Here is a 26661-nt window from a genome sequence, read left to right on the forward strand (position 1 = left end):
GGATGGTAAATTCCTCAGTTATCAAAGGCTGGCATAGAGCCACTTTCCACTGCTGAAGTGGGGAAGCAATTCATACGATAGAGAGCCTACTCCTGAGATACAGGGCTGGGAGCTGGGGGATCCGGCTGGTGCCTCCCTGTGTGACTCAGGAGTGGCTCGAGGAGCATTCATACGATCAAGCTGGGTGATAACAGCACCTGGCGGGGGTGCTGCTGGTCACTAGCAGGGCATTGGGAGAGACAGCCCAGGCTGGAGACGGTTCCGGGGGCACAGCGGTCCCTTAGGTCCCAGGCTGCACCTCAGGGGGATCCCATCACAGGGTCCCCCTCCAGCACCCACAGGGAATAGCGAGCCTCGAGGAGCAGCGTTTGGGCTTTGCTGAGAGGTGTCACTTTCCAGTCTGTGCTCTGTCTCTTGTCCTGGACACACCCCTGTCAATCAGGAATTGCTCAGCTGTGCTCTGCAGAGAGCTGACTGGTGACACAGGGTGCAGCCCAGGACGGGACAGAGGTGTGGCAATGCTGAGCGTCACAGGCCATGGGTTTAGACAGCTAGAAAATCACAGGAACAACACGGATCCACCAAGCGGAGTTAGGTGCCGAAACTCCCCGTGCAGTGCATGGGCCACACAGGCACCGTACAATACAACACACGAAAAACAGCTCACAGGGCAGGGAGCCAGCCAAGCCCTTGAGGGAGAGACTGACGAGGGGGAGGTGTCCTCGCCCGACCCTTCTCTCACAGCACTCACCTGGGCTGTGTCCAGCTGCCGAGCGTAGCTCGGGGCGTGAGTACCAACCTCAGGGCAGAGTGTTACACACCAGGGCACACACCCCATGGGGACGGGGAGCTCGATAGTTTGCTTTCACCCACCAACTCCCCAGGCACGGCAACAGCCTGAAGAGGGAGTCCCAGACACTCCGCTTGGGCCCTCTGCTCTGTCCTGCCACCGAGGCAAGCCTGCCTTTGGGCTCGATCTGTGGCTCAGGGAGGCCTGAGCAGGACCTGGTGCTGCCAGCATCACTCCCCACTGTCTGCAAGGGAGGAAGGATTGAACCAGGGTCCCCATGTTTCAGGTCAGTGTGTGAAGCACGGTGCTGTAGTGGGGCTCTCTCCAGCGCTCCTCTCGAAGTTGGTTCCCTGAGGCTAAATAATAAAAGAGCTCGGGCCAGGGGGATTGGATCACCGGGGTTTCCTATTTCCGACCTCTCCGGTGGGTTCCTGCTCCACTGGACAGTGTCATCCAAATAACGTTGTTAGAAATCAATCATGAAATGATGTGGAATGACAGCAAGCCAGAGGGTTTCAGGACAGGGAGACCAATTCAGGCAATCAGAAGAGCAGATAGGACACATTTTGAGCTCCTATGAGGCTCCAAGCAGACACGTTATAGAGACGGAAACTAGCCAGGAATTCTTGGAAACTGGGTTAACACTTATCAAAGTATCCGTTTGCTTTATGATGAGGGGGTTTGGGGGTGGGTGTAAACTATTTCCCTGAATCAAGTTTCCACTGGCAGCTCAGTCCACCATGTCAGCGAGAGAAGAGCTGTGGTTCCTGGGCATTGGGCCCCCCGGGGCCTTTAACACCACAGCCCTGGGGAGGGGGTGCTGAGAGGGACCATCCAGTGAGGAACAGAAGTCCTTTGACCATCCACCACACCCTCTTTTGGAACGGCTGCTGATGTGTCCCCCCATCTGGGGTAACTGTTATCCCCTCTGCCACCTTCTATCTGGGGCTTTTCTCTTCTGCGCCTATCTGGCAGGGCAGCCCCCTGTCTGACCCCCTGATCCACTCCCAGTTTTGTCCCTCTGCCCAGCCCTCCCCTCCAGTTTCCCCCCTTCACGGGGATTTTCCCTGCCTTTGGTTGCAGGGAGCTGATGCTGGTGGTGAGTGAGGGCAGCAACTTGCAGATGTCACTGAGCAGGTGATAAGAACAGAAGAGCAAAGAACAGCCAGACGGGGTCAGACCAAAGGTCCATCTAGCCCAGTGTCCATCTGCTGACAGTGGCCAGTTCCAGGTGCCCCAGAGGGAACGAACAGACAGGAATCATGCTGGGATCTATCCCTTGTCGCCCCTTCCCCAGCTTCTGACAAACAGAGGTTAGGGACACCATCCTGCCCATCCTGGCTAATCGCCATTGATGGACCGAGCCACCAGGAATCTCTCTAGTTCCCTGTCGAGCCTTTTGACCCCAGGACCCTGCTCAGGAACGTAGAAAGTTCTAACAAAGAAGCAGCTTCTGATACCGGGGAGCTCCTCTTCCTCCTCACCTCCCGTGGGGATGAGCAGGCCCCCCAGCTGTCTCTCTGCCCCGGCCCCTATACCTCATCACCCCTTCAGCCTCCCTCCAAATGTTCCCTTCCCCGCATCACCTCTTCAGCCCCCCTTCTGCCTCCCCCAACTGCCCCGGTCCCCTTCCCCTCATCGCCCCCCTCAGCCTTCCCCCCCTCCCAGGCTCCTCCCCAGCTGCCCTTTCAGTCTTCCTCCCCTACAACCAACTGCCCTCCTTCAGCCTTACCCCCAAACCTCTCATCTAGCTGCCCCACATTCCCCCTTTAGCTTCCCTCCCCTGCAACTGCCCCTTCACCCCCTCACCTACTCCCCTCCCTCTGCCTCTCCCCAAATTCCCAGCTCCACCACGCTGAAGTTCCCTTCCCCACAACCATCAACTTCCTTCCCATGGGGAACAGGAAATGCTTTTGAAAAAACCTTTTGTAAAGTAAAAAGTAAAGCAATCCAAGCAAGCCCCTCCCTTGCTTTGTGCTGGACGCCCAGCTGGGGGTTTCTGTGTGTTCGGCTGAGGAGGGGTTGTTCTGAGCACACTCCCTTCAGGGAAGGGGTGGAGTTGGCCAAAGGGGCACCTTGAATCCTTAGCAGAGAATTCCTTTCTCCACGATGTTAGCTGACTGTTGCTGTTACATGTCACCTGACGAATGCAGCATTTGAAACAATCTGACGGTAAATCCCTTGCCCTCTCAGTTGCTGGAGTTCTCACACCCTCTGCTCTTTGGAGCTCACCACAGGACACGGTGTCTTATTTCCAGAGCATCTTGGAGATTAGATGGAGGAACCTGTACCCCAAACCCCTCATCCTCAACTCCACCCCAGAGCCCGCACCCCCAGCCGGACCCCTCACACTCTTGCACCCCAACCCTCTGCCCTAGCCCTGAACCCCTCATCCCTGGCCCCACCCAACAGCCCACACCCCAACCCTCTGCCCCACCTGAGCCCCCTCCCACACGCCGAACCCTTCAGCCTACCACACACCGTCCATGTCCAGAATGAATTTTGGATTGAGCAGCAATGTACAGGGGAGGGGTCACCCCTCATTTCCATACTGGTGCACAGAACAACATTCATTCCACACTGTTACCCCCAAATCTCTGTCAGGAATAATAAGGAGATGACATATACAACAGGTCCGACTCCTACCAGCATCTATCAACTGGGAGCATTAGAAATCGCTGTGCCTCCCACCCATGTTGCACTGAAATAAAGGATAGAAAGAATATAACCTTAAACAGAAAGAAGATTTATTAAGGGATAGATACAACTGGGGGAAGATTCACTGTGGGGAACACTACAAATACCTCCCCATAGATTCCAGCAAGAGGCATAAAGCCCAGACCCTTAAACTGTCCTTTGGTTAAACTAATAAATGCCCAAAAAATAATGACTCTCTCTCTCCAAGCTGCAGAAGGAGGACCCCGACAACGGATGGTCCGTCTCAGGATCTCTGGAGCATCGGAGGATCTGGCTCTCTGCTGCCGAAGCAGGAGATCAACAGATCTGGGCCGACAGAAAAGCCTGCACTGGGGCCTTTGGTAGATGACAGGAGTCAGGTAAGTACCAGAGTCCTTGACAGATGTTAGTAGCCGGAGTCTTGATCCGATGCCGCGCAAAGAACCTGGCCGTGGCTGCCTCCATGGTGGACAGCGCCTGGGTCACCCCCGACCCTCCCTCGTACGCTCGCCGTGGCGCACATTCCTGAGGCACACGCCGACGGGCCCTGCCCCACCGGGCCCAGCCAGTTCTCTGCCCCTCTGGTTCCGTCACGGACACAGAGTTTTGGCGGGAAAATGACAGGAAGAAAGGGTACCAAGATGGAGTTCAAACCCTTCCAATCATGTGCGCCATCTTGAATTTCTAAACTCCATTCTTACTTGCAGCAACATTCATCACAGAATATGACCATGTACCAAAATCACCTTCCATATCCCCTCCTTGACAGGTGTGAACATTTTAACAAACATCTGGCATTATTGTTACATTAATACCATTGAACATTGAACCCATAATGAAGTTATGCAGGTTGACACATTACAAAAGGCATCACAGCCGAATTTTAGCTTTAAATTTCTTTTTGCACACACATACACAGATATAATTACTAGAGATATGACCATAACCACCTGTCTGATCAGTATTACTCCAATTGGATGGAGCGGAATTTCCCAAGCCTTTTTATCTTTACCTGATCGAGCTGTAAAACGATCTTCCCACCAGCTGGATGATTTGGTTTCATCACCGATTCTTTTTAACACCTTTCTGATTTGACCCACAGAATGATGTACCGTGAGGAAAGTGTGAGCTCAATGCTGTTGAAGCTGTTTTAGGTGGTCAACCTCTCCTTATGGTGCATTAAATGTCTCAGTGCTTGGAGGTCTGCTCCGATATGAATAGGTGGAAGATGGTCATATGTAGTGTAAGATGCTATTATGCTCCTCACTTCCACATCTGACAGATTCATGTCTGTAGCGCAGCCCCTCACAGAAAAAACTGCACGTAAACATCTATTATCTCCTGCATCGTGTTCAATATGATAAAAACCATTAATGAACATGGTTACATAAAGTTCTTATACACAAACAATGACTATCAATAACCACTATCGCTGAATTTTGAAAATGCATAGGATGGTGAAGCCGGTAGTTACATTTCCCTTTGATAAAGAAAAGAACCAGAAAACAACCCTATAATCATGTAAAGCTAGGCTTCTGTCTTTTTTCTCTGCTTATCTCTCCTTTCCCTGTGTTTATGGGTAGAAAGCATTTGAACTATGTGTAACCTGTACTCCCCGTTTGGGGAAAGAATTCCTTATACAGATGGGGCTCCATGTTCATACCTCAGGACTCAGACCAACAGGGGTTGACCGGTTTGAACTGGAAGAGATATCACAAAGTATGGTGAACCAAGCTATAAAAGCTCTACCTTGTTCTTTGTTCTGGGCTTCGCCATATTCCTCTGTGTAGGAATTGGTGAGCCCTTCAGCTGTTGTACTTGCTAGCATTAAAGTGCCTCATTTTATCTAAGAGTCCTGACTCTGTGGTTGTTTGGCTAATACAGAAGTCCAGGGAAGGCTACCCTCCCAACCCTAGATGGAGGGAAACCCCTTTTCCCTAACACCTTCATGGGGATCTAAACAAAGATGGGTCTCCTCCCATACCCCAGTGGTACAGGTAAAACCCACTTTCGCTTCCTCCACACAAGCTTGTAAATGTAAGGAATAATATTGCTCTCCTCTTACATGCACCCATTTGGTATTTTCCGCAGGAAGCATTAGGGAATTGTTTACAAACATTCCCAAAGTAATCAGGGGGTGAATTATTTCCTCTATGGCATCCCTTAAAGGAAGTATGGATGCCACAATAGTCTCATTAGCATGCTCATAGGTGAAATTCACCATTTTCCACCATTGCTGTTTTTCTTTCGCGAATTTGGTGGCATGAGACCAGAAAACGTGCTGAATTTCCTGCGGCCCGTTCCCATTCTCACCAGCCCTGGTTACGGCCTTTGCAATATTGAGAAGCAGCTGCTGCTCTTGGACACATGCAAGGGCTTCTGTCAGACCAGGCTGCAGTGTCTCCCGTGCTCCTGTCACCTGCAGGTGATCCATTTCCTGCACTTCTAACCACGCTGGTCACGTGTTAGCAATACGACAACCTAATTCACCCAAATCATTCAATGCTGCAGAGAGGGGATTGGCTAGTGAGGAGATATCATGTCCCACTTCACCTATACGTCATGCCAGGAACTGCTGATCCACCGTATTTAGCACTCCTAGTCCAGTCCCCACCCCTCCTAGGACCTTAGCAGCTAGATCTCTCTTAGTTCTGTGGGGAGATGGTGGTTGCAAGTCCTTACCTTGCACCCATGCCATCCACCCCATTAGCAAAGGGGTTAAATACCGGGCACATTCTGCATGCATAGGGATAACAGAAACTTGAACGTTTAAAACCAATTTTTTTCATACAAAGTGAGGGTTTATCATCAAAGTGCAAGATACATCCCTTTTTACTACAAGTAGTCCCACGAAACTAATGTATGGCACAGGGGCTACAAAAATTCTAAATCATAGAATCATAGAATTTCAGGGTTGGAAGGGACCTCAGGAGGTCATCTAGTCCAACCCTCTGCTCAAAGCAGGACCAATCACCAACTAAATCATCCCAGCCAGGGCTTTGTCAAGCCTGACCTTAAAAACTTCTAAGGAAGGGGATTCCACCATCTCCCTAGGTAACGCATTCCAGTGTTTCACCACCCTCCTCGTGAAAAAGTTTTTTTTTCCTAATATCCAACCTAAACCTCCCCCACTGCAACTTGAAACCATTACTCCTTCTTCTGTCATCTGCTACCGCTGAGAACAGTCTAGATCCATCCTCTTTGGAACCCCTTTCAGGTAGTTGAAAGCAGCTATCAAATCCCCCCTCATTCTTCTCTTCCGCAGACTAAACAATCCCAGTTCCCTCAGCCTCTCCTCATAAGTCATGTGCTCCAGTCTGCTAATCATTTTTGTTGTCTCCGCTGGACTCTCTCCAATTTTTCCACATCCTTCTTGTAGTGTGGGGCCCCAAACTGGACACAGTACTCCAGATGAGGCCTCACCAACGTCGAATAGCGGGGAATGATCACATCCCTCGATCTGCTGGCAATGCCCCTACTTATACATCCCAAAATGCAATTGGCCTTCTTGGCAACAAGGGCACACTGTTGACTCAGATCCAGCTTTTCGTCCACTGTAACCCCTAGGTCCTTTTCTGCAGAAATGCTGCTGAGCCATTCGGTCACTAGTCTGTAGCGGTGCATGGGGTTCTACCGTCTTAAGTGCAGGACTCTGCACTTGTCCTTGTTGAGCCTCATCAGATTTCTTTTGGACCAATCCTCTAATTTGTCTAGGGCCCTCTGTATCCTATCCCTACCCTCCAGCGTATCCACCTCTCCTCCCAGTTTAGTGTCATCTGCAAACTTGCTGAGGGTGCAATCCACACCATCCTCCAGATCATTAATGAAGATATTGAACAAAACCGGCCCCAGGACCGACCCTTGGGGCACTCCGCTTGATACCGGCTGCCAACTGGACATGGAGCCATTGATCACTACCCGTTGAGCCCGACGATCTAGCCAATTTTCTATGCACCTTATCATCCATTCATCCAGCCCATACTTCTTTAACTTGCTGGCAAGAATACTGTGGGAGACCATGTCAAAAGCTTTGCTAAAGTCAAGAAACAACGCGTCCACTGCTTTCGCCGCATCCACAGAGCCAGTTATCTTGTCACAGAAGGCAATTAGATTAGTGAGGCATGACTTGCCCTTGGTGAATCCATGCTGACTGTTCCTGATCACTTTCCTCTCCTCTGAGTGCTTCAGAATTGATTCCTTGAGGACCTGCTCCACGATTTTTCCAGGGACTGAGGTGAGGCTGACTGGCCTGTAGTTTCCAGGATCCTCCTCCTTCCCTTTTTTAAAGATGGTCACTACATTAGCCTTTTTCCAGTTGTCCGGGACTTCCCCCGATCGCCAGAAGTTTTCAAAGATAATGGCCAATGGCTCTGCAATCACATCTGCCAGCTCCTTTAGCACTCTCGGATGCAGCGCATCCAGCCCCATGGACTTGTGCACGTCCAGCTTTTCTAAATAGTCCCTGTCATAAATATAAAGGGAAGGGTAAACCCCTTTGAAATCCCTCCTGGCCAGGGGAAAGCTCCTCTCACCTGTAAAGGGTTAAGAAGCTAAAGGTAACCTCGCTGGCACCTGACCAAAATGACCAATGAGGGGACAAGATACTTTCAAAAGCTGGGAGGAGGGAGAGAAACAAAGGGTCTGGGTCTGTCTGCATGCTGCTTTTGCCAGGGACAGAACAGGAATGGAGTCTTAGAACTTTTAGTAAGTAATCTAGCTAGGTATGTGTTAGATTATGATTTCTTTAAATGGCTGAGAAAAGAATTGTGCTGAATAGAATAACTATTTCTTTCTGTGTATCTTTTTTGTAACTTAAGGTTTTGCCTAGAGGGGTTCTCTATGTTTTTAATCTAATTACCCTGTAAGATATCTACCATCCTGATTTTACAGGGGGGATTTCTTTATTTCTATTTACTTCTATTTTCTATTAAAAGTTTTCTTGTAAAAAACTGAATGCTTTTTCATTGTTCTCAGATCCAAGGGTTTGGGTCTGTGGTCACCTATGCAAATTGGTGAGGCTTTTTATCCAACATTTCCCAGGAAAGGGGGGGTGCAAGTGTTGGGAGGATTGTTCATTGTTCTTAAGATCCAAGGGTCTGGGTCTGTAGTCACCTAGGCAAATTGGTGAGGCTTTTTACCAAACCTTGTCCAGGAAGTGGGGTGCAGGGTTTTGGGAAGTATTTTGGGGGGAAAGACGCGTCCAAACAGCTCTTCCCCAGTAACCAGTATTAGTTTGGTGGTGGTAGCGGCCATTCCAAGGACCACGGGTGGAATACTTCGTACCTTGGGGAAGTTTTGACCTAAGCTGGTAAAGATAAGCTTAGGAGGTTTTTCATGCAGGTCCCCACATCTGTACCCTAGAGTTCAGAGTGGGGGAGGAACCTTGACAGTCCCGAACCACTTCTTTCTCCACAGAGGGCTGGTCACCTCCTCCCCATGCTATGCTGCCTAGAGCAGTAGTCTGGGAGCTGACCTTGTTCATGAAGACAGAGGCAAGAAAAGCATTGAGTACATTAGATTTTTCCACATTCTCTCTCACTAGGTTGCCTCCCTCATTCAGTAAGGGGCCCACACGCTCCTTGACTTTCTTCTTGTTGCTAACATACCTGAAGAAACCCTTCTTGTTACTCTTCACATCTCTTGCTAGCTGCAACTCCAGGTGTGATTTGGCCTTCCTGATTTCACTCCTGCATCCCCGAGCAATATTTTTATACTCTTCTCTGGTCCTTTGTCCAATCTTCCAGTTCTTGTAAGCTTCTTTTTTGTACATAGATCAGCAAGGATTTCACTGCTAAGCCAAGCTGGTCGCCTGCCATATTTACTATTCTTTCTACACATCAGGATGGTTTGTCCCTGTAACCTCAATAAGGATTCTTCATAATACAGCCAGCTCTCCTGGACTCCTTTCCCCCTCATGTTTTTCTCCCAGGGGATCCTGCCCATCAGTTCCCGGAGGGAGTCAAAGTCTGCTTTTCTGAAGTCCAGGGTCCGTATTCTGCTGCTTTCCTTACTTCCCTGTGTCAGGATCCTGAACTCGACCATCTCATGGTCACTGCCTCCCAGGTTCCCATCCACTTTTGCTTCCCCTACTAATTCTTCCTGGTTTGTGAGCAGCAGGTCAAGAAGAGCTCTGCCCCTAGTTGGCTCCTCTAGCACTTGCACCAGGAAATTGTCCCCTACACTTTCCGAAAACTTCCTGGATTGTCTGTGCACCACTGTATTGCTCTCCCAGCAGATATAAGGATGATTGAAGTCTCCCATGAGAACCAGGGCCTGCGATCTAGTAACTTCCGTGAGTTGCCGGAAGAAAGCCTCGTCCACCTCATCCCCCTGGTCCGGTGGTCTATAGCAGACTCCCACCACGACATCACCCTTGTTGCTCACACTTCTAAACTTAATCCAGAGACTCTCAGGTTTTTCTGCACTTTCATACCGGAGCTCTGAGCAGTCATATTGCTCCCTTACATATAGTGCTACTCCCCCACCTTTTCTGCCCTGCCTGTCCTTCCTGAACAGTTTATATCCATCCATGACAGTACTCCAGTCATGTGAGTTATCCCAACAAGTCTCTGTTGTTCCAATCACCTCATAATTCCTTGACTGTGCCAGGACTTCCAGTTCTCCCTGCTTGTTTCCCAGGCTTCTTGCATTTGTGTATAGGCACTTCAGATAACTCGCTGATCGTCCCTCTTTCTCAGTATGAGGCAGGAGCCCTGCCCTCTCGCGCGCTCCTGCTTCCTCCCGGTATCCCACTTCCCCACTTACCTTAGGGCTTTGGTCTCCTTCCCACAGTGAACCTAGTTTAAAGCCCTCCTCACTAGGTTAGCCAGCCTGCTTGCAAAGATGCTCTTCCCTCTCTTCGTTAGTGGAGCCCATCTCTGCCTAGCACTCCTCCTTCTTGGAACACCATCCCATGGTCAAAGAATCCAAAGCCTTCTCTTCGACACCACCTGTGTAGCCATTCGTTGACTTCCACGATTCGATGGTCCCTACCCAGGCCTTTTCCTTCCATGGGGAGGATGGACGAGAACACCACTTGCACCTCAAACTCCTTTATCCTTCTCTCCCCCTGAGGAGAGAGTCCCCGACCACCACCACCCGCCTCCTTCTCTTGGGAGTGGTGGTCGTGGAACCCCCAACCCTAGGACAGTGCATCTCATGCCTTCCAATCGGTGGAGTCTCCTTCTCTTCCCTTCCCTCAGATGTATCCTCTAGTCCACTCTCCGCATTAGTACCTGTGGAGAGAACATGAAAACGGTTCCTTACCTGTATCTGCGTTGCTGGTACATGGACGCTACCCTTTCTTCTTCTGGAGGTCACATGCTGCCAAATTTCTTCACCATCCTCCTGTCCCCGCTGCGCAGCCTGCTCTGAATCTTCAGAACATTGTGTCAGTAGAAGCATATCCTGACGTCTGTCCAGGAAATCTTCAGTTTCTCTTATGCAATGCAGGGTCGATACCTGTTGCTCCAGATCTTGAACCTTCTCTTCCAATATGGAGACCAGCTTGCACTTTCTACAGACAAAGTCGTTTCTGTCCTGTGGAAGAAAGACAGACATGGCACATCCAGTGCAGGTCGCAACAGCTGAACAGCCCCCATCCATATTGCCTTCCTTCTACGACCTTCCTCAGGAATTGTAGTAACTACTCAGAGAAGCCGGCAAGATGTAAGCCTCCGTGGGCTTTCCCCAGGCAAACTCCCTCTGTTAGCCTCTCTGTTGTTCACTGCTCAGCTGGTTCGCAGCTGACTGGCTTTTTATAACAGTGAGGCCCACTCAAGGCTCACCTGGAACAAAGCACTCCCAATTCACACTTTTCAAACAACCAATCAAGCACACGGTCAAACTGTCAAACTGTCCCCACAACAGACACTCAGATACTCACCAACACAGCCTCCTTAATGCAGCCCTTAGCGTACCTCCTCTCAGGCAGATCCCAGGCAAACTCCCTCTGTAAGCCTCTCTGCTGTTCACTAAGCCAAAAGGACCGTTCAATTCCCAATTCCCAGTATCATTTACAGAAACATTTAGTTTTAACAAAGTGTGACATACTGCTCCAAAATTTCTAGGGTGTTCTTCCATTTCACAAAATGTTGATTTTACAACCTCCTTAGGAGCCTTATTGCAAAGAGCAGTACATTTTTGACATGTTAGTTCAATATGATCCATTTGATGACTAGGGAGGAAGACCTTTACCTTTATTGAGGATACATGAGTGGGGGCAATACCCATGGTGATGGATATATTAAATGGACCTGATATATTAAATCGCACCCAAACCTACTAAAAGCTTGTTCTAAAAGGACTCTAGCGGTGGTATTTGCAGTGCAGTTCTCTGTGGGACAGGCCTCTCTCCATTTGGTGAATGGCTCTATAAGCACTAAGCAGTATGGATTTCTTCAGCCTGTCCTTGGCAATGGACCTACAAAATCTGTTTGCACTCTTGTCCAAGAGCCATTGATAGGCTGGTGAAGTAATGGTCCCTTTTAGATCCTTGAATCTGGGTTACACGTGGCACTTGGAAGACAGTTGTATGTCCAGGATTCTACTTCCCTTGACCATTGAAGGCCACCATCCTAAGGTGAGTAGGAGCTTTAAGGTTTTCTCCATTCCATAATGACCTTGCTCGTGGGGTAATTTAATTAACTCTTGGCAGAGATAGGATGGAATTACTAACACAGGGATGCCTTCGATGCCTTCTGGTTGGTTTTCTTTTCTTGCCAGAATTAATTCTGTCTTATCTGTGGAGATGGTAAATCCTTTGCACCGCTGCTTACTCAACAGCTCCATCACACTGGTATCCTTCTGCTGAAGTTGTCTTAAATCCTGATGTTGCAAGGTTTCAGTGGGATGGACAGTGTTTACAACATCTGTTGGTACATTCCATTCAGCTTCTACACCCAATAAAGCAGCCTGTTCCGCCAATTTATCCATAGCTCTATTCAGGATGGAGATCTCTGACCGATTTTTCCTGTGAGCCTTGACCTTGAATAGAAAAGTTTTTCCTTGCCTTCCTTCTGCCAGCTTCCAAGCATACATTAAATATGAAGCATGAGCTATTGGCCGTTGATCTGCCGAACACATGTTTCTCTCCCGCCAAACTGCCATCCAATCGATGAATGCCCTCAGGACCCAGTTGCAGTCTGTACACACTGAGGGACACTGTGATGTCCTTCTGTGGATCTGCTCATCTTAAAGCAGCTATCACTGCTGCGATTTCAGCCACTTGCGCTGAGTGATGGCGGATGGTACCTTGCACTATCTTCCCTGAAGAAGCCTGCATAGCTGCAAAACCAGCAAGAGGGGATGTACTATGATGGGAACTGGGTCCATCTACCACCCAAATTTCCTGAGAGTTTTCTTTAGCGTCCTCATATTTAGCTTCAAGGAGAAATGGAGTCTTAAATGCTGCTGCATGCATATCAGGTAATGGACATTCATGAGCTTCTTCCGCAGACATTAAAGCATCGGGTACAGCAGCCAAGTGTTGAAACTTTTGCACTTCTATCTCCCTATTTAAAAGGGTTAAAGTCCACGCTGCCAGTCTTGGATTGCTGACCTTCCCTGAATTCGCCTTTCCTAACAAGATGTACTGTACAGCAGTGTGTGCTGTTTTGAGCATTATAGGACGCAGATCTATATAAATCAATGCTCGCTTCTGCAATTTTTTCTTGGGAACCGTCTTGCTTGCCAAATACCGTCCCTACAATAGCTGCGATTTCCATTGTGCTTCATCTCCCTGGAAAGCCCCTTCTTTCCAAGACTTTTGAGATTTCCCAAAAACAGACACTGCATATTCCAAACGATTTTTATTAGACTGCTAGGACCATCCTTCTAGGTTGAAAACTTCTCCATCTGACCACGGATAAAATAGACAGCAATTACGTCAAAGCTGAATAGCCCACTGTCCTAGACTTGTGGGGACGATTTGCCTGTGGTCAGTAATTCACAAGACCCCACAGTTGCCTCCTTTTGGAACCCAACAGTGCTCGGTCATGACAATGGACAGTTGTCCTAGAGGCAGACAGTTAGGGCCTTACTCTCCACCTCTGCCTTAGATTAAGGGACTGGCCAGGTCCACTTAACCCAGGACTTGCTGCAGGCTGCTTGGATCTGCTTCCCAAGCTACTGACGTCAGCAGAATCCTACACTGCAGGGAGCCTCGGCCTGTCGGCCTCTAGCTCACTCCACATAAACGACAACCAAGTGGGGATACAGCACCTGTCCGAACAGGCAGTGACCCGGGAACCCGTCCCACCCACCGGTTGACGCCCTCACCGGCACTGTTCCAGACCCTTCCCTCCCCGAGTCTACGGACTGTTAGCTGGAATCTATGTAACCGAAGGACCCCAATCAGAGAGCTAAATCTCTGAGGTGTCCTGCCGCGGTCACCAATAGATGTAATCCCAAAATCTCTGTCAGGAATAATAAGGAGGTGACGTTTTCAACAGGTTTGACTCCTACCAGCATCTATCAACTGGGAGCATTAGAAACCTCTGTGCCTCCCACCCATGTTGCACTGAAATAAAGGATAGAAAGAATATAACCTTAAACAGAAAGAAGATTTATTAAGGGATAAGTACAACTGGGGGAAGATTCACAATGGGGAACACTACAAATACCTCCCCATATCTCTGCTCCTTGAGGTCTTCAAATCCTGATTTGAGGACTTCAATGGCTCAGACATTGGTGAGAGGTTTTGCGCAGGAGTGAGATTCTGTGGTTTCCTTTGTGCAGGAGGTCAGACTAGATGATCATGATGGTCCCTTCTGACCTCAATATCTATGAATCTATGAATTAAAAACAGGGAGATTATAGCAGGTCCTGCTGAAAGGTGAACTGTCAGGCTGGAGGGAGGTTACAAGTGGAGTTTCTTAGGGATCAAGGATCTACAACCTATTCTGAAGGACAATCGCTCAATCTCACACATCTTGGGAGACAGGCCAGTCCTCGCTTACAGACAGCCCCCCAACCTGAAGCAAATACTCACCAGCAACCACACAACAAAAACAACTAACCCAGGAACCTATCCTTGCAACAAACCCATTGCCAACTCTGTCCACATATCTAGTCTAGGAACACCATCCTCGGACCTAATCACATCAGCCACACCATCAAATGTGCCCAAATACATTTGTTAGTCTCTAAGGTGCCAGAACTACTCCTCGTTTTGTTTTGGTTTTTTGCTGATACAGACTAACACGGCTCCCACTCTGAACTAAATGATTGCATCTCTCCCCAAAATCGATCTAGAAGCACAAAGAACACCCTGGAGACCAGGCCTTTAAACGTTAGGAAACATCAGAGTTAAGGTGACGTGTACATACTTCGCGCAGTGCTGTTGTACATGTGTGTTATGATACAGACTCACAAGTGTGGCCTTGGGGTCAATTCCCTGCCCCCCACAGCATCAATTTCCTCCAGACTCCCAAGGGAAGTGGTGCTTCCTCCATCCCCTGATGAGATGCCTTTCTCGAGTCTGCTTTGGTCCAAAACTCGCTACTGCGCCATGCAGGAGGCCTGTGATGTGTAGGGGGGCCAGATGAGATGATCTAATAGTCTCTTCTGGCCTTCAAGTCTCCAAATCTTTGCAAAACCAAGTGTGGCACATTGAGCATCCTCTGATGGTTCCACGTGTGGCCTGCGTGAACCCTTGCATGACCACTGAGTGTGTGGGGGTGACCCAGGGGGAGCAGCTCAAACACACACAGGAGCTGGCTCGGGGCAGGACATGAGCCCTGCAGGGCAGGGGTGGGGGTGGCAGTGACATCACAAGGGCCTTTTGCAGCACTCAGCTGATTGGTGAAAGGAGGTTGGGAGGCGGTGACCTCACAGAGAGTCCACGACAACGGCCAGGGAGGCTGCAGGGCAGGGGGATCTCAGAGACCCCCGGGGCTTTGCTGCAGGGAGTCTCCTTCTTGAGGTGTCTCCTTGAGGACTGAGAGAGAATTCAGGGTCATATATGTCTGATATCTGCTGGGAGAGCAATACAGCGGTGCACAGACAATCCAGGAAGTTTTTGGAAACTGTAGGGGACAATTTCCTGGTGCAAGTGCTGGAGGAACCAACTAAGGGCTGAGCTCTTCTTGACCTGCTGCTCACAAACCGGGAAGAATTAGTAGGGGAAGCAAAAGTGGATGGGAACCTGGGAGGCAGTGACCATGAGATGGTCAAGTTCAGGATCCTGACACAAGGAAGAAAGGTAAGCAGCAGAATACGGACCCTTGACTTCAGAAAAGCAGACTTTGACTCCCTCTGGGAACTGATGGGCAGGATCCCCTGGGAGAATAACATGAGGGGGAAAGGCGTCCAGGAGAGCTGGCTGTATTTTAAAGAATCCTTATTGAGGTTACAGGGACAAACCATCCCGATGTGTAGAAAGAATAGTAAATATGGCAGGCGACCAGCTTGGCTTAACAGTGAAATCCTTGCTGATCTTAAAGACAAAAAAGAGGCTTACAAGAAGTGGAATATTGGACAAATGACCAGGGATGAGTATATAAATATTGCTCGGGCATGTAGGAATGAAATCAGGAAGGCTAAATCACACCTGGAGTTGCAGCTAGCGAGGGATGTTAAGAGTACCAAGAAGGGTTTCTTCAGGTATGTTGGCAATAAGAAGAAAGACAAGGAAATTGTGGGCCCCTTACTGAATGAGGGAGGCAATCTAGTGATAGAGGATGTGAAAAAAGCTAATGTACTAAATGCTTTTTTTGCCTCTGTCTTCACGAACAAGGTCAGCTCCCAGACTACTGCACTGGGCAGCACAGCATGGGGAGGAGGTGGCCAGCCCTCTGTGAAAGAAGAAGTGGTTAGGGACTATTTAGAAAAACTGGACGTGCACAAGTCCATGGGGCCGGATGCGTTGCATCCGAGATTGCTAAAGGAATTGGCGGATGTGATTGCAGAGCCATTGGCCATTATCTTTGAAAACTCATGGCGAATGGGGGAAGTCCCGGAAGACTGGAAAAAGGCTAATATAGTGCCAATCTTTTAAAAAGGGAAGAAGGAGGATCCTGGAAACTACAGGCCAGTCAGCCTCACCTCAATCCCCGGAAAAATCATGGAGCAGGTCCTCAAGGAATCAATTCTGAAGCACTTAGAGGAGAGGAAAGTGATCAGGAACAGTCAGCATGGATTCACAAAGGGCAAGTCATGCATGACTTATCTAATTGCCTTCTATGATGAGATAACTGGTTCTGTGGATGAAGGGAAAGCAGTGGACGTGTTGTTCCTTGACTTTAGCAAAGCTTTTGACACGGTCTCCCGAAGTATTCTTGTCAGCAAGTTAAAGAAGTATGGGCTGGATGGATGCACTACAAGGTGGGTAGAAAGTTGGCTAGATTGTCGGGCTCAACGGGTACTGATCAATGGCTCCATGTCCAGTTGGCAGCCGGTATCTAGCGGAGTGCCCCAAGGTTCGGTCCTGGGGCCGGTTTTGTTCAATATCTTCATAAATGATCTGGAGGATGGTGTGGATTGCACCCTCAGCAAGTTTGCGGATGACACTAAACTGGGAGGAGATGCTGGAGGGTAGGGATAGGATACAGAGGGACCTAGACAAATTGGAGGATTGGGCCAAAAGAAATCTGATGAGGTTCAACAAGGACAAGTGCAGAGTCCTGCACTTAGGACAGAAGAATCCAATGCACCGCTACAGACTAGGGACCGAATGGCTAGGCAGCAGTTCTGCAGAGAAGGACTTCAGAGTTACAGTGGACGAGAAGCTGGATATGAGTCGACAGTGTGCCCTTGTTGCCAAGAAGGCCAATGGCATTTTGGGGTGTATAATTAGGGGCATTGCCAGCAGATCGAGGGACATTATCGTTCCCCTCTATTCGACAATGGTGAGGCCTCATCTGGAGTACTGTGTCCAGTTTTGGGCCCCACACTACAAGAAGGATGTGGAGAAATTGGAAAACGTCCAGTGGAGGGCAACAAAACTGATTACGAGTCTGGAACACATGACTTATGAGAAGAGGCTGAGGGAACTGGGATTGTTTAGTCTACGGAAGAGAAGAATGAGGCGGGATTTGATAACTCCCTGAAAGGTGGATCCATAGAGGACGGATCTAGACTATTCTCAGTGATAGCAGATGACAGAATGAGGAGTAATGGTCTCAAGTTGCAGTGGGGGAGATTTAGGTTGGATATTAGGAAAATCTTTTTCACTAGGAGGGTTGTGAAACACTGGAATGCGTTCCCTAGGGAGGTGGTGGAATCCCCTTCCTTGGAAGTTTTTAAGGTCAGGCTTGACAAAGCCCTGGCTGGGATGATTTAATTGGGGATTGGTCCTGCTTTTGAGCAGGGGGTTGGACTAGATGACCTCCTGAGGTCCCTTCCAACCCTGATAGTCTATGATTCTATGAAAACATTCTACAAATACATTAGAAGCAAGAGGAAGACTAAGGACAGGGTAGGCCCATTAGACTATGAGGAAGGAAAGACAATAACAGAACATGTGAAAATGGAAAAAGGGCTTAATGACTTTTTTGTTTCAGTTTTCACCCAAACATGTCATAGTGATTGGATGTCTAACATAGTGAACACCAGTGAAATTGAGGTAGAATCTGAGGCTAAAATAGGGAAAGAACAAGTTAAAAATTATTTAGACAAGTTAGATGTCTTCAAGTCACCAAGGCCTGATGAAAAGCATCCTAGAATAGTCAAGGAACTGAGAGAGGAGATATCTGAGTCAATAGCTCTGAAAAGACATGGAAGATGGGAGAAAGGACTGGAAGAGGTGGTTAAGCACTGGAATAAATTGCCTAGAGAGGTTGTGGAATCTCCCTCATTGGAGGGTTTTAAGAGCAGGTTACTCAGGGATGGTCTAGATAATACCTAGTCCCGCCATGAGTGCAGGGAACAAGACGAGGTGTCCTCTCAAGGTCCCTTCCGGTCCTACGATTCTATGGTACTAGAGCAATAGTTGGACATTTCCCTAAAATTCTCAGTGTAGACAAGGCCTATGAGTGGAAGCGAGGATCTCCTGTCAGTGGCTCCAGGCTAAAATCCACAAGCAAATACTGATGGCCGTTCAGAGATGGCCACTTGAAAAGAGGCGATGGGTCTCTTGTCACTTACCCTGAGCTACAGCATAGCCATCTCCCTTCTTCCCTGCAGAGAGAAGGCAAATTTCAGTGAATTCAGCTCCCAAGGCAGGAACCGACTCTGATCTGTGTCCACGGCTCAGAAACCGGGCCCTGGCCCAGCACAGCTCCCTGGCGCTCAGTAATGGACTCAAGGTCCCAGACGCTCACAATTGGCAGGAGAGAAAGACACAATGAGACAGTTTCCAAAGACCTCGGCGCACTGGGTGCTGAGCTCTTTGGAAATCCTAGCCCCATATAAACTGTAACCTGCACCCAGTTTCTGGGTCTGGCCCTCCAGCAGCTCCCATTGGGGGTCATTAGCTCAGTCCCGCAATGGGGCAGTTACACCGTACTGACACAGGCTCCTGAACTGCTGTTGCCCTTAGGCGGGTGTGCAGGGCCCGGCAAGTCCAGAGAATCCCCCCATCCCAGGCTCTTTACCTGGGCGTTTCTTTTTCCAGACGACTACTCCGATTATAACACCAATCAGGACAACTGCAGTGATAACTCCAGCCACAGTGGGAATCAGATTGTTATTTGGTTCTGAAATGGAATGGAAAGAATGATCAATGGGGAAAAATCTCCTTCCCCCAACCACTAAAATCCCCCTTTCATCCCACTGCAGGGATCTGTCAGTCAGCTCCCCAAGTTAGGGCTGAGTCCTGCAACCCTCCATCCCTTCCAGTGCATCCACCATGCATTGCACCCACCACAGGAAGTCCTGGACACAGTCTCTACCACTTCCAGTCATAATAAATATTTAGCACTTAAAGTCGAAGACTTTTATAACATTAACCAATCCTCAGAACTGTGGGAGAGCATGGATGTCAGTATCATCCCTACACGGGAAAGGGGGGAGACTTGCTGAAGATCACACAGTGAGGCAGTGCAAGAGCCAGGAATCGACCCCAGGAATCCTGGCTCTCAGCCCCTCCTGCTCTAACCCCCTAACCCCAACTCCCCTTCCAGAGACAGAACCCAGGAATTCTGGCTCCCAGCCCCTTTGCTCTAACCCACTTGCCTCCACTTACCTCCTAGAGCCAAGGACAGAACCCAGGAGTCCTGGCTCCCAGCCCCTAACCCTCCTTGACCAGGCTGACTTTCACGACTAATGGAACAGTCCCATTGTGGGAGTCTGGTGCCAAACTGGAAACTGACCTCAAAGCTCTGGATTTCTCTGCCATGAATGGAGTTACAGACACAATGCGTGTTTTTTGAGGGGGCAGGAAGTAAAGAGGGGAGGACAGAAATATTAATACTGTTTTTGGTTTATATAAACCAGTTAAACCCCGTGTTCTGTACACACTTTCAGTTTCATTAATCAGCTTCTCCTGTTGTCTGAAAGAGCCACATGATAATACAGCAAAAAGAAAAATATTTCAAAGAGAATAAGGAAATGTGGGTTATGACACAAAAATTGGCAGGGGACGTGGTAACAGGATTTTGATGTGAAACCGTCTGCTGACGAGAGTCCCGGTGCAGGCTGCCCTCTCAGAAATTGTTTGCACTTCCAAATGCTGCATTTTTCCACATCCCATTTAACCAAGCAAAAAGATGGCTGGAAGGCAGCTCCATGTGTAATAAATTATTCCTAGACTTTCTTGTGCTAGGGGCATAGGAGTCTCTCCCCCGTGATGCAGGGCTCTAATCTGCCTCCTCGCTCCATTCCAAGGCCATACCTCCCTTCCAGCATCACTGCACACAGAAACAAGCTGCTCCCAACATTGAACCCCTCTCTCTGGCCACATGGGCAAGAATGAAGGGCCCGTAGAGCCGTGTTTCTGAGAACCTGCTGAATCAGAGGACCGGAAGGGACCTCGAGAGGTCATCTAGTCCCGTCCCCTGCACTCATGGCAGGACCACAAGTGCATGAAGTTGAGACCGATGTGGAAGTATATAAAGGGAATTTGGATGCAGGCCTCTGAAATGAACAGAAGTCAGGCTAACTCTAGCCTTAATAACGCAAGATTTGTAGAAGCGGGGATAGTGCAAAGCGAGTGGAAAAGAACTGTGAAAGAGGCTGTTGTGACCTTGTATTAGATAAGAATAGAACGTAGACTATAAGAGAAATTGAGCAAAATGAGATATCATGAAGGAATATGTATAAACAATATGCAGCTGTTGCTTATTGTTGTCTGTAATAAAGGTATAAATACTTGCTCTAATTGTTTATCTGTAGAGAGACCTGCCTAGGTGTGGGAAACCCTGTGTCCTAGGGCACTCTCTCCCTCTGTGCAATTGCTTGAGATAATAAAGTGTATCTGACTTGCTGCACCCAACCTGAGAGTGAGAACTGTGTTTTTCTCTGACACCGGGCTGCAAGCTGAAGCAAGACCAATTCTGTCTGGAAATAAGGGGCAGATTTGAGCTTCCCCTGGGATGTGGTAAATTCTCCATCCCTTGGAGACTTTACATCTGGAATGGGCATCTCTTTCTGAAGGATGAGCTCTAGCTTGCTCACAGATGACCAGACTGGATGCTGGGGTCCCTGGTGTGATTCCCCCCTGCCCTGGGCTATGCAGGAGCTCAGATCAGATGATTAGAATGGTCCCTTCAGGCCTTAATGTCCGATTACTAATCTTCTCCCTTCAGAGACACTGTATTGCTGAGATGTATCGAACAGCCGCAGAGGCAGCAAACTGGAGAGCAAGGCATGAGCCCCAGGCACTGTGGGTCCCAACTCTAGCACAAGAACTTGATGCAGAGGGACAGGGCCAAAGGGGACAGGGCCTCACAGACCCTGAGGAAATTCCAGCTTCAGCCTATAAATCCAAATGAGAATTTTTCAGGGGTTGAGTTTAATGGATTCCCCCTCTCCCACAAGGAAAAAAGAGACACACACACAAATGCCTTATCCCAGGAGACGGAGAGTGGCTCTGATAGGCTTTCATGCTCCACGTGACATGAATAATGGCCTTTGATATTGTGATCAATCTCCATTGTCACCCAGGTCTGGTAGGTCCCGTCCCCACTGGGTAGGATGCCTTCAGAGTAGGTCTCTTGCTGTCTGCTCTCCCCATTTCTCAGCCAGGTCACGGTGATGTCCCGGGGGTAGAACCCACTGACCTTACAGGAGAGGGTGGCGAGGCCATCATGAGATGACCTGTCGCTCACTCTAGCTGTTGGGCGCACTGGGAAAAAGAAGAAACTGAAGTTAGTTATTTTCAAGCTCTAATCCAGGCAGCCTTTGCTGGAGCTTTGCAGCATGAAATTCTGAGACCCCAGGAGTGGGAGAGGACGAAAGTCCATGAGACGGAATCCCTCTGATGAGAGAGAGCCACCATGTTAGAGAATTCCTGTGCCCAATTCACAGCATCAGCAACGGTGAACCACAAATCCAGGTCCCTGACCTGGCCTCTGCTCCCAACCACAGTGACACAAGTACCTTGAAAGGCTTCACTAAGCTCCACATACAGGTGTCAATCATGTGCTAGGTTTGTGCCCATCTCCTCTCAGTCCCTGGATATGAAAGAGAGAAGAATCTTGCCCTGGCCAGGGAGCAAAAAAATGAACTAGATAAAATGACCAATTAAAGATGGAAAGGGCCCATTAAACAAAAAGTGACAGTGCTAAATTGCCCCTCAAATTAACTAATATTAATTGGCTAATTTCTTGTAGGTTGTTACCAAATCTATTTACCCCAATATTATGGATTTCAAATGCATTTACTCTTATGTTGAAAAATCAGTTTCCCAGCCCGTTGGCACTGAAATATACATTAGACTGCTGTGTATGGCTTTTACTTCTTGGCATTTGTAAAGATGGCAATTGACAAGATAATGTTCTGCTGAGGTTCCTGAGAGAAATAAGTAACTAGCATGTTGCAAAAAACTGGGTGCAAATTTCAAGTAACTTTGAACAGCAAGTGCAAACTGTTTGGGAAGGGAAAGATTAGGGTGTGTAATGATGCTAACTAATCTGGGAAATGTGTGTACATGGTAACACGCAAGGTACATATGTGGGTAATAGTGAGTTAACATTTTGAAGCAGACTACGCTGCAACTGTCCTCCTGAGTCGGAGTGGTAAAGCATTTAACCTCTTCCCTTCTATGTTTGTGCTGATTAATCTTTACTGAAAAAGCTCTGATAAATTTGAGTGTGATTATCAGATGTCTTATTGATAAAAGAATCAAGGAATAAGTAAGAGGATGTTGCAGCAAAGGTAGGTCTTGAGGGGGAAAACTTTAAGGACAAGGGGCGCCTTCTTCCAGATTAGTATGGGGAGGGCAATTCCACACGTAGGGGATGGCATGGAAGAAAGCACATAGGTGACTGTGGGAGAAGTTTGGACAAAGGCAACAAGAACAAAGCTATCGTCATTGGTGGAACACAGGGGCTGGGGGTAACACAAGAAAATATGATGGTGCAGACAGTGAATGAGGAAGAACTGCATGGTGAATGAAGCTGGTGTCCAGAGAAGTGGTGGCTCTTCCATAATTAAGAAAAGTGATCTAAAATGCGCATGCATTGGCAGATTGCCTTGATAACTACTGTGTCACACCAGGGGAAGAGCTAGAATGTGTGCTGCAAATTTGGGCTCATTTGACCAGCTTCTCTACAGTGAGCTGCTTTTAACATTTTCAATTTCTTATCTTTTTTTCCAGCAGCGCTGGCGGGGAAGGGGTTGTTTCCCCACCCATCCCTGGTGCAAGGTTCGCTGAATTGCCCCTTACTCCCCTGCTCCATTTTGGAACTGGGGCTGGGGAATGGAGATGTAACTTGTAGTGACCTCTTGGGTGGGGCTTGTCCCCCATCTTACCTTTCCTCTGCAGAGTCTCCTTCCCGTACTCTAGAGAACTCCTTAGCCAGGGAAGACATTTCTCCTCCAGGTAGCGTTTCCACCGCTGGTTGTCAAGTACTTCAGCATCCCATCTCCTCTTGGAGATCTGAGCCCCAATATCTGCTGCTACCCAAGTCATGGTCTCCTTATCGAAGGTAAGAAAGTCGCGTCCGTCATATGAATCCTGGTAAAACCCCCAAGTGGTGTTGTCTTCCCGGAGATCACAGCCATATATCGTCTGGATAATGTGAAACCCTGAAACACAGCTGAGGGTCAGCAGCAGCCTCTCTCTGAAATCTCACCAAGACCCCATTGCAAGTAGACCACTGGGTCCACCCCTTGCTACTGGGCCCTCCCTCCCCTGAGAAATGGGGTTCCCACTTATGCTGCTGGGTCCTACACCCTCCCAGCTCCTTTCAGGAGGGAACCCAAACCCACAGGGGGCCCACGCTCCATCTGTTGGGTCTTTGTACACTAAAGACACCCCACTATAGAGAGCTCACAACCTTCAAGGATCACCTCACTGCTGCTTGTTCTTGTATGTTCCCTGTAGGGGGTGCAGGGTGGCACAACCCCAAAGGGAGTACTCTGGATATTAATAGAATCATAGAATATCAGGGTTGGAAGGGACCTCAGGAGGTCATCTAGTCCAACCCCCTGCTCAAAGCAGGACCAATCCCCAACTAAATCATCCTAGCCAGGGCTTTGTCAAGCCTGACCTTAAAAACTTCTAGGGAAGGAGATTCCACCAACTCCCTAGGGAACGCATTCCAGTGTTTCACCATCCTCCTAGTGAAAATTCTTTTCCTAATATCCAACCTAAACCTCCTCCACTGCAATTTGAGACCATTACTCCTTGTTCTGTCATCTGCCACCACTGAGAATAGTCTAGAACCATCCTCTCTGGAACCCCCTTTCAAGTAGTTGAAAGCAGCTATCAAATCCCCCCTCATTCTTCCCTTCCACAGACTAAACAATCCCAGTTCCCTCAGCCTCTCCTCATAAGTCATGTGTTCCAGTCCCCTAATCATTTTTGTTGCCCTCCGCTGGATGCTTTCCAATTTGTCCACATCCTTCTTGTAGTGTGGGGCCCAAAATTGGACAGAGGACTCCAGATGAGGCCTCACCAATGTCGAATAGAGGGGAACGATCACGTCCCTCGATCTTCTGGCAATGCCCCTACATATACATCTCAAAATGCCATTGGCCTTCTTGGCAACAAGGGCACACTGTTGACTCATATCCAGCTTCTCGTCCACTGTCACCCCTAGGTCCTTTTCTGCAGAACTGCTGCCGAGCCATTCGGTCCCTAGTCTGTAGTGATGCATGGGATTCTTCCTTCCTAAGTGCAGGACTCTGCACTCGTCCTTGTTGAACCTCATCAGATTTCTTTTGGCCCAATCCTCCAATTTGTCTAGGTCCCTCTGTATCGTATCCCTACCCTTCAGCGTATCTACCTCTCCTCCCAGTTTAGTGTCATCTGCAAACTTGCTGAGGGTGCAATCCACACCATCCTCAAGATAATTTTTGAAGGTATTGAACAAAACCGGCCCGAGGACCAATTTTCTATCCACCATATAGTCCATATTGCAGAGGTCTATCCCCTCCAGCTCTCTTCTGCTCTCTGAGGAGTCCCCCAGTTCTGGTAATCAGGGTCATTCTGGAGAAGAGAGAGAGTTCGGGGTGTCTATACCCCACTCTCTCCTGCTCTGGGTGTATTAATTTTGGAGGATCCTCAGGGTGACTTGGTCCCCCACCTCCTCCATTCACATTACCCGCATGTCCCTGTAGGGAAGGGGTACAGGAGATCTGTCCCCCACACTAACTTCTGCTCTGGTTTAATGACCTCACAGAATCCCCAGGGTCCCTCTGTTTCCCTGCCCCATCTTCCCCGTGCCTCCAGCTCAATCTAGGAACGGCAAAGCACCAACTTCGGATGCTTGGCCTCTTTTTCACACGGCCACTGTCTCAAGGTGATTCCCTGTAAGGATCAGGCCATTGACGGCCTTTAGTTCAACTGGCCACCATTTTCCCACAGCCAGGCTAATCTTCACAACAACGGCCACCATCTCGCACACAACCAAGAGCAGACTCAGTTAATACAGCCACCCCTGGGCTGACAGGAGGCAGGGAGGGAGACTAGGGGGGAGGGAAGGGAGATGGGGACAGGAAGGAGAATTTAGGAGAGAGGGAGGGAGGCTGTGGTGAACAGAGAACACTGTGAGGATCACGAGGAAGACTGAAATGTGTGGGGAACAGATCAGACCCCTCGCTTGGCAAACAGGGCAGAATGTGGGGCACAAAAATACCCCACACAGGGTCCCAAGTATTTACACCCCTCCCCCATCATGCATTAGATACACCGAGGTAAATGCCTAGATTTTCAGCAATCACTAGTGATTTTGGGTGCCCAACTGAGACCTTTTAAAGGGACCTGATCAGAACATGGGGGCACCCGGCCGCTGAATCTCAGACACCCAAAAAATCACGAATCACGTTTGGAAAAACGTCGGCCAAGGGATTAAAATACCACTTGGGGTCACAGCCACAGGTGAGATCCGAGCCCACTGAGCTGTGTCCCTGAACCATGCCCCAGGCTTGGGCAAAAACCGGTTACTAACCTTCCTGTGACGGCTGTTCTCAGAGCTGTGCTGCACACGTCCATTCCACGCTAGGTGTGCGGGCCCCGCGCACAGTCGCCAGAAATTTCTCTCTCAGTGGTACCCGTCAGGTCGCCTCTCGTGCCCTCTGGTACCATGCGCTCATGGCGCAGTATAAGAGGACCAGTCGACCCCGCACCTTTTCAGTTCCTTGTTGCCAGCAACTCCAACAGAGGAGGAGGATGGTGGCTCGTGGAATGGACGTTTGCAACACGTCTCTAAGACCAAGAGTTACAGAATGGTTAGTAACCATTTTTTCTTCTTCAACTGCTTGCACACGTTCATGCCACGTTCGGTGACTCCCTTGCAGTACCGTAAGAGGTGGGCCAACCAAAGCCAGTGTCATCTCTAGCTTGCTGGGTGATGGCGTAGTTGGAAGAAAAAGTATGTCCTGACGCCCAGGTCGCTGCTTTACAAATGTCCTGGATCAAGCCTGGGCCATGAACACCACGGAGGAAGCTTGTGCTCTCATAGACTGGGCCGCCAGGAAGGCGGGTGGTGGGACACCTGCCTGCTCGTACCACATGTGAATACACAGTGTGATCCACAATGAAATTCTCTGAGCTGAAATGGGTGGGGCTTTCATCCTATCAGCGACTGCCACAAAGAGCTGTGTGGATTTATGGATCGACTTTCTATATAGTCCTTTCTATACAGAACACT

At 48.9% G+C, this 26661-nt stretch overlaps 1 protein-coding gene across 5 annotated transcripts in view; it reads right to left on the reverse strand.

Annotated features, from left to right (window-relative positions):
- Positions 1-14009: 14009 nt before the first annotated feature.
- The window catches only part of LOC144263808 (class I histocompatibility antigen, F10 alpha chain-like), a 36504-nt gene continuing 23852 nt past the window's right edge, over positions 14010-26661 (reverse strand). The window contains exons 3-7 of one of the 5 annotated variants that reach the window (XR_013345849.1): positions 23318-23593; positions 21625-21689; positions 19000-19101; positions 18551-18583; positions 14010-14256 (exon numbers count right to left, since the gene is read on the reverse strand). Coding sequence is in view for 3 of the 5 variants with exons in the window: in XM_077814788.1 (XP_077670914.1) it covers positions 14249-14256; positions 18551-18583; positions 19000-19101; positions 23318-23593 (419 nt within the window). In the remaining 2 variants the exon portion in view is untranslated. The remainder of the gene's footprint in view (positions 14257-18550; positions 18584-18999; positions 19102-21624; positions 21690-23317; positions 23594-26661) is intronic. The other 4 variants (XR_013345850.1, XM_077814788.1, XM_077814790.1 and 1 more) reach the window with 4 other exon arrangements.

The sequence above is a fragment of the Eretmochelys imbricata genome, chromosome 4 (assembly GCF_965152235.1).
Source record: "Eretmochelys imbricata isolate rEreImb1 chromosome 4, rEreImb1.hap1, whole genome shotgun sequence".
Classification (NCBI taxonomy): Eukaryota; Metazoa; Chordata; order Testudines; family Cheloniidae; genus Eretmochelys; species Eretmochelys imbricata.